Source organism: Thunnus thynnus, chromosome 2 (assembly GCF_963924715.1).
Source record: "Thunnus thynnus chromosome 2, fThuThy2.1, whole genome shotgun sequence".
Lineage (NCBI taxonomy): Eukaryota > Metazoa > Chordata > Actinopteri > Scombriformes > Scombridae > Thunnus > Thunnus thynnus.
In genome coordinates this window covers 5,531,042-5,546,215 of record NC_089518.1, presented here as the reverse complement: position 1 = coordinate 5,546,215, position 15,174 = coordinate 5,531,042, and the positions used below count along the sequence as shown (strand labels likewise).

Sequence of the window (15,174 nt, the reverse complement as noted above, 5' to 3'; positions counted from 1 at the left end):
TCATACCCATACGTAAGCACTTTATGTACATTAAAAATGTGATTGGTTGCTGAAAGCATTCCTCCTGCTGATACTGACTCCAAAGATGTGATATAAACCAACCACAGCTAATATGAGGGTTCAGTGGTCTGAGTAGTCAGTCTTCCAAATTTACAGTCTTTTTAGCACAAAATTCCCTCTTTTGCGTAGTGCTGCAGTGTGGACGTGTTTTCCTCAGCTCTCTGCTTGCTATATGCTTTGCACTTTTGCTTTGTGTTTTATAACTTGCTAAATATTATTTCAAAGAGAGCTATAACCGCTTACACCATTACTAAAGAAAATGTCTATAGTGAAACACGGGAAAGTTTCAGATCCCTATCACAGACGTAGAAGCTACTGTATGTCTCCAAGCCCAGCAAAGTCGTTTAACTACACAGAGTGTGAGTGACTCATTGAGAGGATAACACAGCTTGAAAAGAAGACTGAAATGCTGCATCAAATACGTGACAAATTCAAATTAATTGGCTCTGTAGCAGCTACTGTACAAGGTACAGAGATACCAAATACTAATGGACAGACGAAGACTATTATACATTAGGATTGTATTGGATGTGGAGAATCCAGTTGTGGACTTAGCTGACACACTCCCCTGGATATGTCATAACATCACTGGATTAGCTGCAGAGGGTCCCAAACCAGCCTTCCCTAATGATGCTTCATTCTGGCACCAGCGCGAGACCGAAAGCATCAACTCCTGCCAGGACTTGGTCTGACATCGTCCATTGCCCTGGATTAGCTGTGGAGGCTCCCAAACCAGCCTTTCCTGATGCTTACTGTCACAGCACCAGTGCTAGACTAAAACTCCAGCACAGACATGGTCTGATGTCAGCCGCCACAGAGGCAAGTCCAGCAAGAAATCAAATAAGAAATCACCAACGCTCACTTCACCACCTGAACTCCCATTGCATAACAGGTACAATCCTCTGACTGATACTAATTATGTTGAACACAGGGAAACCAATCACATCACCAGCATTAAGACTAACCAAAAACCAAATAATAGCCCCAAACCAATTCTAGGCTGAGAGCCAGGAGAAATATGGCTAAATACGTTGAACACAGGGAAGCTGATCACACACACAACATTAAAGTCCAGATGAAACGGCATTTAGAGAGTATCTAACCTCTGTATTGTGACGTATTTCTGAGTGAAACAGGATAGACAGGTGGGACATCACATTGGGAGGAATTTGATTTGAACGCTGAAAAGTGGGCGTGTCATAATAAATCTTAGCTCTGTGCCACTAAAAGTTCAAGATTGATTGATTGATTGATGGGTGGATGTCATGATATTATTGGTTGAAATTGGTTGGTTGAAGCCTATGTAAGTACATGTCCTATTTTGTTTTACAGGAAGTAAACATGATTGGATTTTGATATAAAAATACAACAAAATTGATTTTTGGTACATTTTTGGGCATGTATTGTTAAATAGGTGCACCATATGACCAGGGATGTGATCTAAAACATTTTGTGGTGGTACTGATTCCCATTGAACACAGATGTTCTGTAAGAAGTCGGACAACCAGCTCCCAGCCACATAAAGACAATTTAAAAAACCCCAAATAATATTCACTTGGAGAACCTCACAAGGTGTTGCACAATGGGAAATGTCCCCTTAATGACATAATGCCTCTTCGATAATTATAATGAAATAATGCCTCTTTAATGTGAAAAAAAAACAAAGCCTGCAGGTGTTTCGGCTATCATGGGGCAAGCCCAACTTCTTGCACAATGGTGTTAGGAAACCAATGCAGGACACTTGGGTTATGTTATGGTACTCCCTCCAAAAGTACCCTCACATCAGAAAGGAAAAGACCAGAAACAAGACATAAAAGGGCCTGAACAGGCCTGAGTTTCTGTCTGACAAACTTTTCAAATGAGGTCTGCAACCAGTGGAGGAAAGAACAGAGTGACCACAGTGTGCAGTTTCTCTCCTCTCTTAAACCCCAGAAAAAGGGTGTTGTCACACCCCGATTGGCCGAGAGGGGAATGCACCCAGATGCTCTCAATCACCACCTGGGAGCCACAGGTGATCTGCATAACCCTCCAATCAACCCAGACATGCAAGTATCTGAATTCGGAATGGGGAGACAGGGAAATGATAGCAAGTCCCACAAATGGGTGACTGCTACAATTTAAAAGGCATTTTTCATTTCATTTCAACTTTAAGGCTAACCAAAATCTACTGCTAAGACAAGGGCCAGAAGAAACGCTGCTACCTTTGCACCTGAGCCAGACACATGCGGACTCAAGCATTTACCAAGCATGTAAAAATGTCAAAGACTGAACATGAACTGTGGATAACACATCTGTTATCTGTTATACACATCCCAGTGATATGAACATTATATACACGCTGGATCTTTCGACATTCTGCAAAGTAGAACTGGCTCTGAGATCCTAAAGAAAGACGTTTCCCTGCTACTGGAAAAACTGAGCAACTGTCAACTGCAACATTCATACATTTCTGGACCGATACAAAGTTTTGGGAAAGGAATTGAATCTTGGCCTGAATAATGGCTGACATTGGCTTGCCACACCCATGTGCTAAAGTTTATTTACAATTTCAATATCTTTTGGAACTATAAAGACCACTTTTAAACCTGATGGGGTTCATCCAAACATCACTAGATCCAGACTCTTTGGCACCAATGTACATCATGCCCTTGGGACATTAAACACAAATCACTACTACAAATCACTCAAGCAATTTGACGGTTATCTCTGAATGCTCTTCCCCAGACAGGGACCCAACAACCCCCCTCTCCCTCCCTTCCACCACACTCACCGGTGACAGAGTTAGTTAAAACTCTCAGTCACAAAAATGAACTATTTAACAGCAAAAACTACACTCAGCACCACTCAGGTGTCCACCAGGGATAAGACAGAGCCCATGCCACTTCATTAAACATAACAGTGATCTAAAACAGCCCGTGGCATGATCAAACACATCACAGCAATCACAGACCATCTGGTACTTGTCTCAGTAATCTTAAATTTGTTAATGTTCAGTCACAGCCAGTCTCCTTTCCTGTCAAAGAGTCCCAACAGCTGAAATTCACTCTTAAATGTCAGATCATTGCCTGACAAGCATAGACTGTAAAAAAATATGGTCATAGCCACTGTGACATCACCCATTGGTTTCTGAAGAGCGGTTTTGAAGCTCCGGCCCGTCGCAGTACTTGACTCTGAAGCTGAATGAAGCCCGGTTGCTGAAACAAGCCATCTAGCGACTAACGACCTGTCACTCAAAGCAGCCTCATCCTTAATTATGCATAACTACGGCTTAATAAAATTGAATCGGGTGAGTTATAAAAAAAAAATCCCCCCCCCCCTCTCTATCCCCCTATCTCCGCCAGTCAGTCAGTCAAGACAGGAAATGAGGAGGGATTGCAGCCATTTTCTCTACACAGTTTGTGATGATGTGTGTGATGACATTGACTTGGGTGAATTTACATTGTTTGAATATCTTGCTCTGGAGCTCAATGCAAAATTATCAGTATTTATCATTATCATCATTATATCGACCACCAGGATATTCATCAGTATTCCTACAGCAATTCTCAGAGTTGATCTCACTTGGTGTCGCTAGATATGATGATGGTAAATCCTGAATGGAGACTTCTAATATGATGAGATCAGTTGAGCCATACAGTTGACTGCTCTTTAAATGACAGGGTTGAAAATTTCTGCTTTAAATACTGTTGCTCCACTAAAAGTTAAAAAGAGGTTGACTGACAGAATCTCACCATTGTTAAACAATAACAGTGTTAATGAGATGAAGAGAATCTGCCAGGCAGCTGAATGATAATAATGGAAAACTAGACTCACAGTTCACTGTAATATATACAAAGCTAGCTATCTTTAACAAAGCAATACATCTGGCAAGAAAGGATTACTTTTCCAAGATTATAAGATGAATGCTGAGAACTCTATTATTATTATTATTTTCCACTATTGACCTGCTACTCAACACCCGAACAGGCCCCAAACAAAATATCATCAATTACAGCCAGATGATCTCAGCAAATCCTGTAAAAATGATGTAACCATGGGAAAATTCACCTGTATTACGCCTCCACCTCATGTATTGACCCTTTACCTGCAGCACTTTTTAAGCAGGTGTTTAACAGTGTTTCAAGTCTTGTCCTGAAGATTATAAATACATCTTATAAACGCAGCTTCGGGTTGACAGTGAGGTTAAACCCGTGGGAAGACGTTCTGGGGTAAGCTGAAAGAGGCTTATCTTGGTTAATAAAGACCAGTGGTGAGTCTGTGTCTATTGGAAAAAGGGAGGTTCTGGTTGCTTATGGCTTCAGAAACCTTTACCTTTTGCGATTTACAGATTACACACGGCGAAATACCTTCTGAGTTTTCTCTTAATAAGTCTCACATTACCACCATTGAAGTATGCATTCTATGTATTATATTTATTTTATGTTTATTAACATTATCAAGAGGGCTTTATTTTCCATCTTATGTGCATTTACATGTCTTTTTTGATGCTGCATTTTTTGTATGAAAGGTGCTATACAAATAAAGTTATTATTATTATTATTATTATTATTATTGTTAGTGCTTCAATACAGTATTTTCTTGCTGAGCCACAGCACAGTGATAGTAACATAAAAGGGGAATTTTATATAAAAAGACTGGCACTTTGTACCAAAAGGACTCTTGCTGTTTGAAGAAGAGTTAAGTCTTCTTCACACAGCAAAATAAAAGCACAATCATCCAATGCAAAGCAGAAAGTTCAGAAACAACTTTTTAATCATACATGAGCTTCAAAGCTGATGTCAGATGTTTCATCCAAATGAGAATCTGATGATGCTTTACATGGCAAAAAAATACAGACATTCATAAATCCATATTAAATATATAGAGCAGAGTTTAAATATTTGATTTCATATTTGAAAATTCTATTTTTCTATGATTGCACCTAACTCCCATGGTTGCTGGTGACATGAGTTACTGCTGTCGTTCGACTGATCCCTGATTCTTCTTTTTATCGTTTTAACAAGAAGTTGTTCCAAGCTTTCATTTTGGTATAATCACAGAAAGATCAAAATTAAACTCAAAGATGATCATCTCACTGAGGTTTCAGTTCACAAAATTCTGTGTTATGGTCTTAAATATGTCAGAGTTTTTTTATTTAGACTGTATTTTATAATCTGATTAATCCAACTTCTCTCCGGCTATACATTCTCTGAGAAGAAAGAAATTACAAGAGTCAGTTATTCCTGTTTAATGACAACGCCTTCAAGTGGGGAAAAAAGCCCACCAGTTCCATAATAATCACTGAAAAATATGACTGCAATTAGCTGTGAAAGAAGTAGTGAAACAGTAATTACTCTGACAGGACAGGTCTCACAAAACTCATGAGAGAACAGTTAAAACCACATGCCAACGAACAGTCAGAGAAACATCCAGGTTTTTGTAAATGTGAATATTTTGCACATTTTGACTTCTCCAGATTCCATAAAAAATATAAGATTAGCTGCAAATCATAAACATGTACTGTACCCAAGTTAAAACAATAAGATTATTGTGATCTGAGAGTCCCTTTAGTGTCACAGTGATGATAGTGCAGTTATTGTCAGGGAATATGAGCAAACTTCACTTCACTTTCAGACTGTTAAATGCTGCTTTTACCTTCACTGGAGATGTGTTATCGTTATTATACACTGTGTCTGGTATACAGAGGATCTTCTTGGCAGAGTCCACAACATTATGATATGTAAAAAGAACTAAAGAGAGCATTCAGTAGAAAGAGACCAAATGTACAGTGTGAAAACCAGTTGATAGAGGGAGGCACCATCAGGACAATAACCATGCCATGTACATTCTCTCTGTGTCTCTGACAACTCACTGAATTCAAAGAAAAGGCTGACAGCTAGCACGTTTGTCCACACTTGGCACTTTCACTAAATCCTCTCTGTTATTGCAAAATAAACCACACACATCAGTCTGCAGTTGCTTCAATATCCAAAATAAATCATTCTTCTTGCCACAGAAAAATAGACTGTATTACATCACCACTGGGAATCATCACAACATGCTCTCAAGGCAGGTCTAGTTTGGTACAGTAACAAGGGCCCACTCTGGTTACATCAGGCCCCTTTGACAGGGAGTGTGTACAACAAACTCAAAGTAACCTGTGGTGTTATTGACATATCACATCATATGATATGTTCATTCACTAACAAAGGTAGCTGAACTACTATATCCATCAGCCGTCTAGTTACATTCTCAAACAAATAAATATGGAAACATTCCAGGACAAAGTCTTCAGTCGAAATGTGAGCGTTCCCGCTGCAGTATCTCCACCTGCAGGCTCGGTTTCCTCTGTCTGTGCGATGTGATCTAAAACACCTCAGTCCCTCCTAGGATGAAGAATTTGAGGCTGAAATACTGAACTACTGGTCCTATGTTCCACAGTGCAGAGAGTTTTGGTCCTCTTCAGGGTAAATCAGCAGCTCCGCTCTCCCTCTGGGTCTCAGAGCTCAGACACACAGGTTTGGCTTTTCCCCCTCCGTGACTCTCCTCGTCTCTCTGCTTCTTTAAGGTGCTCGTTTCAACAGAGAGTGTCTGTGTTGAAGGAGAGCTGCACCTGCCACACACACACACACACACACACACACACACACACACACACACACACACACACACACACACACACACACATATATATATATATACTGGTTATCAGGTGATAAAAATAAAGCAAGCACAACAATAGTTTTACAAAGCTTAAGAAGCAACTTTATCATAGTTTGACATCAGGGTTACCTCAACTTGAGTGTGGACTAAACGTTTTTAACAAAAACAATTATTGTATTAAAAATGGAGGGTGAGTTTGAAATATGGGAGTCCAGCAGGTTGGGAAGGTGTAAGAAAATGCTGCTATGAAGTTGCATTATGGGAGGTGTAGGACCCAGTGTTTTGGGCACTTGACTCATAAGACCTTTTTTCTGTAGGCCCTGGTCGGTGTGCTTTGATGAAGATGTGATGACATGTGTGTCCACCATCATGGATCAGCCTGTTATTAACCAACAGGGAAGGTCATTAGTCTTGTCACTCAAGAAAAGAAATTCTGTGCCAATGTTAAAACTCAGTATTGGCCTTTAAAAACTCAAATCAGTCCAAAGAGTCTGTGCCCCCCTCTATCAACCTACCTGATATTTAGAGATGATTATGATGATGAAAGTAATAAAGGAATTATAGACAAATTGCAAACAATGGAGGAGTTGTGGCTACAAGTCTGGGAGAGCTTTGTTGGAGAAATCTGATTCAGGAAACCCTCCTACTATGTACCTTTACATAGACTGTCAACTATCTACACTACAGTCACTACATTTTGGCTAGTAAGGGTGAAAAATACTGGATGAGGTGGGATTATTACTCTAAGGAAAACAGATACTGTTTAATCTTAAAAGTCTCCTTTTTGTTTCAATACTAAGGGACCACTGCGACTGTGTGTTTGACTGTGTTCAATTGATGGCGTCATCCTAGTCCTCCTGTTCTTCTCCTCTGTCTGACATTCACTGCTAAATGTAAAATGTTATAAAATAAAAGTCAAAAAACCCCGATGTGATCCGCTCACCCTTTCCTCTTCAAAGCTGATGAGTCCTTCATCATCGTCACTCTCCAGCTCCTCCGCAGCCTCACTTATCAGAGCGTTGAGCTCTGTGTTGGCTTGCCGAGACTTCAGCAGGTTGAGGATGCGCTGCAGGGGGGACTGTCCACCTCCAGGGGGCGACACCTCCTGCTGCTCCAGGTTGTCACTTTGCTTCTTGGCAAAGTTGACAAACACCTGGAGAGAAGAAGAAGGAAAAAAGAGATCATTTCACTCATTCCATCTTCCTTCATGCAGCTGAGCCGGTGTGTTTCATGTTGACTCACGTTGTCTAGAGTGGTCTGACTGACAGAGTAGTCCTCGATGCCCAGCACCTCCACCACCTGCTCCATCTTACTGAAGACCTGAGCCAGGGAGATCCGCTCAGACTTCAGCTGGTACTGGACCTTGGTGTGGTGGCGCTCCTGGAAATATGAAAACAGACTGTTACATGTCTAAAACAACAAACGCCACTCTGCTCAGTACAATCTGTAACACAAAGTGCTACAAACATAGTTTGCAGCTTTATTTTTCGGTAAACAATGATGCGTTTCTGCATTAGAGAAGACAACAGATTTAATATTTTTACAATTCACACCAATTACATATTTGAGACTATTTCTAATAAAAAAGTTATCTAGATGAAATCATGGTTTTCCCAGCATAGCTACTTGTCCTCCAGGTGAGTTAGTTCAACTTTATGTGATCAAGAATGACAGATGCTCTCATTTCTTGTGCTACCACCTTTTCTGTTTAAAGGGTGTTTAAAGTCACCCTCCCCTTAAATGTGTTTTGTTTATTGTGCCTTTAGTTGGATGTGCAGAATGATGTGCATGCAGAGTTTGTTTTCATCTTCATCTGAAGGAGGAAAGTTTTCTGTGCTCAGTATTTGAGTGGAACGATAGAACAGAGTACTTGAGTGGAACAGAGGCAGGTACAGTAATCTACCTTTAGCACGGCCTCAGGAAAGTTTCTGTTGAAGAATCGAACCACCTCCTTCACGTTGGAACTGCTCTTGGTCCTCACTGTGATCATGTAACCGTCCCCGAACCTACAACACATGATAGAAATGCTAAAACTGTGACCTGTCTCACACAGCAGGCTCCTTGCTACAACAAAAAGACAGTCCACCAAACCGAGGGTGGACTTTTATCCTGCCGACCTGTTCTTGAGGTGCTGGATACTGCCCAGGCATTTAAACCTGCCGTTCACCATGATGCCCAGCCTGGTGCACAAAGCCTCACACTCCTCCATACTGCAGAGGACAGAATGAATTCACAGATGAAGTACACTGTTGAGAAGAAAAGTGAAAATAATCCACAACTGTGAAAGTGAATCAGCAGAATCTCTGACCTGTGTGATGTCAGCACCACAGAGCGTCCAGTCTTGATTATGTCCAGGATTAAATTCCAGAGGAATCTGCGAGCCTTTGGATCCATCCCAGTGGTGGGCTCATCCTGCAAAAGCACACAGAATACAGTTCAGTAGCTTATAGCTAGCACGAATTATACTCTATATACAGTTTACTCTCATTGCTGTTCCTTTCTGCCTCGACCATGTACATATGAAATTCTCAAATGTTTCCTTGAGTAAAATCCCAAAATTATTTTGTAGTTCTGGCCAACATCCCCATTGGTTATAACACTGTACCCATCAAAATAACAGCTGAGATCTGTGAACATTGTGACATCAGACAGGTTGGAGACAAACCAACAGTTTATAAAGATTAACTAAAATATATCATTTGAAGGTCAAACTGAAAGTAATAATCCCTCACTGCACAGGAATACTGCGGCCACAGCTACGGTAAGCAGAGTAGGACAAAGTTGAATCATATAGTAAATTGTGGCCAGTTTGGGTAATAATTTAATGTTTGCTCTGCCAGATAAGATTGATTTCATCGTCTGACTGCTCATGTTTCTTCAACCCTTGGCTTTCTTTTTATTGATGTCACCATGTTCCCAGTGCAATGTTATTATTAATGACAGAAACGACAGACAGAACTATGAAAATAACCCTGAAGTTGTAACAAAACTGAATTATTCTCTAAGTCATGGATCCTCTTTATTGATAAAATTCCACCCCAATGACCCATGTGTAAAAACTGTTGCTGTAGTATTGACGTGTCATAGGCTGGGAGATGATTATCTAGAAAAAGTTTCTGCTTCGTTAGGTGCATTATTTATTTCATATTTGGTACAAAAACATATGCTGCCTTAAATCAGACATGTATTTAATGTTATATGATGTAAAACATCAGCAATGAAATGAAAGATGACTCATTTTACATTCAGTTTGTACTCAGAAAATGAAGTATGGAGAGTCAGTGCAGCATTTAAAAGATACATTCAAAGTTCTTACCAAGAATATGAGTGAGGGGTATCCAATCAGAGCGATGGCAGTGGAAAGCTTGCGTTTGTTTCCTCCACTGTAAGTGCCAGAAGGCTTGTCTGCATACTTGGACAACTCCAGCTTTTCTAATGCCCACTGCACCACCTGTGGGGTATGTCAGTCTCACTGATTTATTCCAATAAAATACATTTACCAATTTTTTAACTCTGACCTTTTCTTGCTTAATGTCCAAGATGGAATTACAGTACTGTATGTGTGTGTGTGTGTGTGTGAGACCAACCCTCTCCTGGTCCTTCCAAGGAATGCCACGTAGACGAGTGTAAAGTTCCAGATGTTCTCTGGCTGTCAGGTCGTCAAACAGAGCGTCAAACTGTGGACAGTAACCAATACTTTGCTGCACACGTAACAGGTCCTTCAGGATACTGTAAACACACACACCCACACACATAAATAACAGCAATATGAGTGAGTGACAGCAGATATTCAGCTAGTTAATTAGGTAGTTAACCACAATGACAGTATGACAAACAAAACAGATCTAACTGACTGTAGGGTGTTGGTTAATGTTATTTTTACAAATAAAATTTTTGCTGAAAACCTTTCTGTGGTTTTCACATTTCAGTGCCTTTAAAACCCCTGGAAAGGCAAATCCATAATTGGCTATTAATCATGTAATTTGGGATCTAATGTGCATATAGTAAACACCTAAAAAGTATGAGAACATAGCCTTTGACATAGATTATGTAATTCTTTAGAAAGTCTCTCTCCCTTCCCTTGTTAATGGGTTGCCGTTGGGCGGGGCTAAGCTAGGGAATTTATTACATAATAAAAACCTGCCCAATAATATTTAAGAGAAAAATGATTGATGTGGCTATCTGGCCACAACACTTACTCTCATCTCCCCCATGAGAAAACAATGCACTGCACTTTTCTTTGCTTTTAGCAAGAATGAAAGTTCAAATTAGCCTGATGTGGTTTGAAAGTTACTGTGTTAAGCTAACTAGCAGATTTGGGTACACCATCCAAATCTGTATTAATCACGGAGTGGATACGTAGCTCAAAAGTGTAGCATAGCAATGCTAATGCTAACCCTTTCATGTAAGTGAATGAAAGATGCTAAAACACTTAGATTCTTAGTCTGGAAGGTATAGTTCAATAAAAACAGATATGTGTGGTCTACTCTAGTCTGCTAGTTGGCCGATTAGTCAAGATAACTAGTAGACCACTGGGGTAGTTGATAATAAGCTCAAAAGTTTTGAATAGAAAAGCTAATGCTAACCATTTCATGTAAGTGAATGGAAGATGCTCCAACAATTAGTGCCATGCACCAGGAGGTATAGTTAAATAAAAACAGTTTCAGGTGGTCTAACCTAGTTTGTTAGGTAGTGGATTATTCAAGCTTTAATCCAAGTAGGGTCCATTTGATAGATTTGGTAGTTACTAGCAAAATGTTCAAGCTATGCTGACCATTTCATGTACGTGAATGGAGAATGCTAAAATGATTAGCGTCATACTCTGAGAGGTATAGTTAAATAAAAACACAGATTTGGGTGGTCTAACCTGTTTTGCTATTTAGTTGATTAGTCAAGCTTTCTAAGTAGGGTCCATTTGATACGATTTGATTTGAAACGTTTTAGTGAATGAATAGAAAATAAAGTGGTACTTGAGCTGAAAGTGAGCTGTCAATCAAACATGATCTGGACACGCCCACACAGTCCTGAGAAATGGTTTGAGCAGCCAAATGAGCTGTTTTTGAGCTAAGTTTTCTAATAGTAATGAATGTTTATTTTCATTCAGATTTTTGTGGATGCTTAATGAGACACTCAACTTTGATATCATATATGCATTTTTATGATTTCAAGCCATGTTTCCAGAGGCTTTAAGATGTGAGCACAGAGAAAGATGAAAGCCATTTTTAGTGTGTCAAAGCCCGTCATTCTGTGTCAGGGTGACTCAACTCATAACTCAATAGTGGGTGCTACAACCAGGAACCAATGATTTAATGTCCCACAGACTTCAGTACTCAGATGAGCTGTTGTTGCTCTAAGATGTCTGTGCTTCACAACAACACTTACAGTTGGCTGGAGAAAATTTAGCAAGGAGGAGATTAACCTTCGAGCAAAAATGGCGTCTGATGACAGTGACATGTTCAAAATCACTGAACTCTTCAGTGCACCCCATTCTGCTGTGTGTCAGTGGAGATTATGAGGCTGTATGCTTGCTTTTATGCACCTGTTAGCAATGGGTGTTGGCTATATAGTGCACTTCAGATGAGATTGTCTTCATGTACCTCCATGTGGGATGGTAAAGAATGAACTCATTTGTCTGGGACGGACCTGTTCCTGTTAATGAAGGCCTCTCCTCCAGTGGTGCACTCGTCTCCCGTCAGCATCTTAAAGGTGGTGGTCTTCCCGGCTCCGTTCACTCCCAGCAACCCAAAGCACTCACCAGGCCGGACGCCCAGACACAGCCGGTCCACTGCCAGGATACGACCCATCTTCCTGGATTTATAAACCTGAGGAAGACCAGAGAAACACATGCACATTCAGCTTCTTAATTACAAATCATCTACACTTCACATGTATGACCTTTTCAACAGGCAATTTAAGTGTAATTAGCTCTATTGAGATGATTACCTCGTAGATTTTGAGAAAGCTGAGATATTGTATGCTAATTGGTATGAAAGAAATACATTTTTTGTGATGAAACTGCAGAACTCTAAATATATATATTTTTGCTTCTGATTCAGACAGGGGCGGAAGAAGTATTCAGATCTTTTACTTAAGTAAATGTAGTAATACCACGATGTAAAAATAATTCATTACAAGTAAAAGTCCTGCATGAAAAATTATACTTAAGTAAAAGTACATGAGCAAGTATTATGAGCTTGATGTAGTTAAAGTATTGCAGTAAAAGTAGTGGTTTGGTCCCTCTGACTGATATATTATTATATATGACATCATTAGATTATTAATAGTGAAGCATCAGTGTTAGAGCAGCATGTTACTGTTGTATCTGCTGGAGGTGGAGCTAGTTTACACTACTTTATATACAGTTAGCTAGTTTAGTCCAGTGGTTCCCAACCTAGGGGTCGGGCCCCTCCAAAGGGTCAGCAGATAGATCTGAGGGGTCGTGAGATGATTAATGGGAGAGGAAAGAAGAAAAAACAAAGTTCTGATACACAAATCTGTTTTCAGTTTTTTCTCTGATCTTTGATTTTTGGTGAAAAGTGGAGTGGAAGTAGGAAGGTAGCATCAAATGGAAATACTCAAGACAAGTACCTCAAATTGTACAGTACTTGAGTAAATATACTTAGTTACTTTCCACCACTAGATGCAGAGTTTTCATAATTTTTCCCCCTGTTTAACACAAAAGACATTACAGATACCACACAAATCAAAAACAGGGGAAAAGGGGAAGAAGACAAAAGAGACTAATTGTCTTAATTAAAGATTAATTGTCTCCCTTTCTCAAAACACTCATTGGGCCAGAAAATCAGACAGCAGTGACAAGTTCATCTCCCCAAAAAGCAGCCTGATGTATTCAGTGCGGGTGAGAGAAAACCCTCAATTATATCACCACTGTGCCAGTTGGATAGCTTAGCAGCTGAACAATTGAAAACAAGTATTGATCAGGACTGGTCTTAGACAATAAAACATACTACTGGACACCACTACTCTGGTCACTGCACTCTATTAAAAATGAGGAGCAGGATCTCTTATTTATAATAGATGCCATCTGTGCATATACTGAAAAACAAGACTGTGGGAGGACATATTGAGTTTGTGAATAATTGTTTGCTGATTGTTTAAACCTTTGTAAGGTTCTCGATCTTCAGCATGTCATTGTCAGCGTCTCCTCTCAGCACTCTTCGTCTCTCACAGGCCACATCTACATCATCATCCTCTATAGGCTGGCAGCTGACTGGCACCCTCCTGTGTTCAACAGAAAGTTGTTGATCAGCGCAAAACAGCAGCTCAGGAGACAAACTCATGCTTTATTTCTGACTGAGCAACACTAAAACCTGACATCTCCTGCTAATGTTTCAAAGTTCCTACTGTCCAGTTTATTGTAGCTGCTGGAAATATTTGATGTAATGTCAGATATTCTCCTCATACACTTACTATCCACACTTACTCACACAGACTTACACACTACTCACGGGGGTTTCCTGAGGAAGTTGTACTGGCACAGGATGGTGATGAGGAAGCCAACAAAGCCTTCGATTGTCATGGCAACAAGTCCCCGAGTCACAATGTCCCACTCAAACGGAGACTTCATCTTGTCAAACTGGCCTGAAAGCACAAATTTAAAGTCTGTGAGTGAGTTTCTTCTCTCTTTACTCTCTTAATGTCCTTTAAAACTACATTCATATTATACTGTATATCAATGTATTTCACAAATATGTAACTGGGTCAAAAATAAACTAATTACAACTCTCTATATTAAAGGACAGGTTCAAAATTTTTCAAATTCGCCTGTTAAAAGAATGAGCCAAATAATAAAAGCCCCAGAAGGGACAAAAATCCCCTTTTCCACTTATTTACAAGCATTACATGAATTCATTCTTACACATTCTCTAATCTTTATTTAACTCATCATCTCTGTAAATAATAGAATTAGCTCAAGAGTTGCTGGAGGATTTCGAGTGGCTAACATCTTTGTTTAAACACCAGAATAATCTTGTAATAGTCGTTTCACTGCCTCAAGATGTGGGACTGTATACTCATGTATTCTGTGTGATACCTATTTTTGCGTAGTATTCGTTGATGTACTCATTGTAGGCCATCTCCATCAGTCCATGTCCCAGGTTGTAGTTGGGGAAGATGAGGAAACAGGACTTAAGGTAGCTGTTGACCTTTTTCAGATCCTGAAAGAGAAGAAAACACAGTGAAGGAAGAAATACAGAAACATCTGAAGGCCAAGACTGATACTGCTACAGTACAGAACCCTGCTACGTCTTGTTTTCTGGCTCCATTTATTATCCCCTAAATACAGAAGATCTTTCAGTGTGAGTATCATTTATGGCTTGTGTTAATTACACTTGAATTTGAACTAGACGATGACTGTATTCACACTTTGTGAATCTTATTTCATTTCTTTTTCATCTTTGTTTGATGGTCTGTCTGCGTTAAGTGCAGTGAAAGTATATGTTGTGGACTCAA

General features: G+C 39.8%; 1 protein-coding gene across 4 annotated transcripts in view; it reads right to left on the bottom strand.

The window, feature by feature from the left end:
* Positions 1 to 4,794: 4,794 nt before the first annotated feature.
* abca2 (ATP-binding cassette, sub-family A (ABC1), member 2) overlaps positions 4,795 to 15,174 on the bottom strand; it is a 119,517-nt gene continuing 109,137 nt past the window's right edge. For 2 of the 4 annotated variants that reach the window (XM_067600552.1, XM_067600563.1), the window contains 12 exons: positions 14,756 to 14,879; positions 14,172 to 14,304; positions 13,824 to 13,944; positions 12,346 to 12,524; positions 10,290 to 10,431; positions 10,019 to 10,153; positions 9,011 to 9,114; positions 8,820 to 8,912; positions 8,606 to 8,708; positions 7,945 to 8,082; positions 7,646 to 7,855; positions 4,795 to 6,652 (listed from right to left, as the gene is read on the bottom strand). In XM_067600552.1, coding sequence (XP_067456653.1) covers positions 6,617 to 6,652; positions 7,646 to 7,855; positions 7,945 to 8,082; positions 8,606 to 8,708; positions 8,820 to 8,912; positions 9,011 to 9,114; positions 10,019 to 10,153; positions 10,290 to 10,431; positions 12,346 to 12,524; positions 13,824 to 13,944; positions 14,172 to 14,304; positions 14,756 to 14,879 — 1,518 coding nt within the window. In that variant the 3' untranslated portion in view covers positions 4,795 to 6,616. Of the gene's footprint in view, positions 6,653 to 7,645; positions 7,856 to 7,944; positions 8,083 to 8,605; positions 8,709 to 8,819; positions 8,913 to 9,010; positions 9,115 to 10,018; positions 10,154 to 10,289; positions 10,432 to 12,345; positions 12,525 to 13,818; positions 13,945 to 14,160; positions 14,305 to 14,755; positions 14,880 to 15,174 lie in introns of those variants that run through there. The other 2 variants (XM_067600556.1, XM_067600572.1) reach the window with 2 other exon arrangements.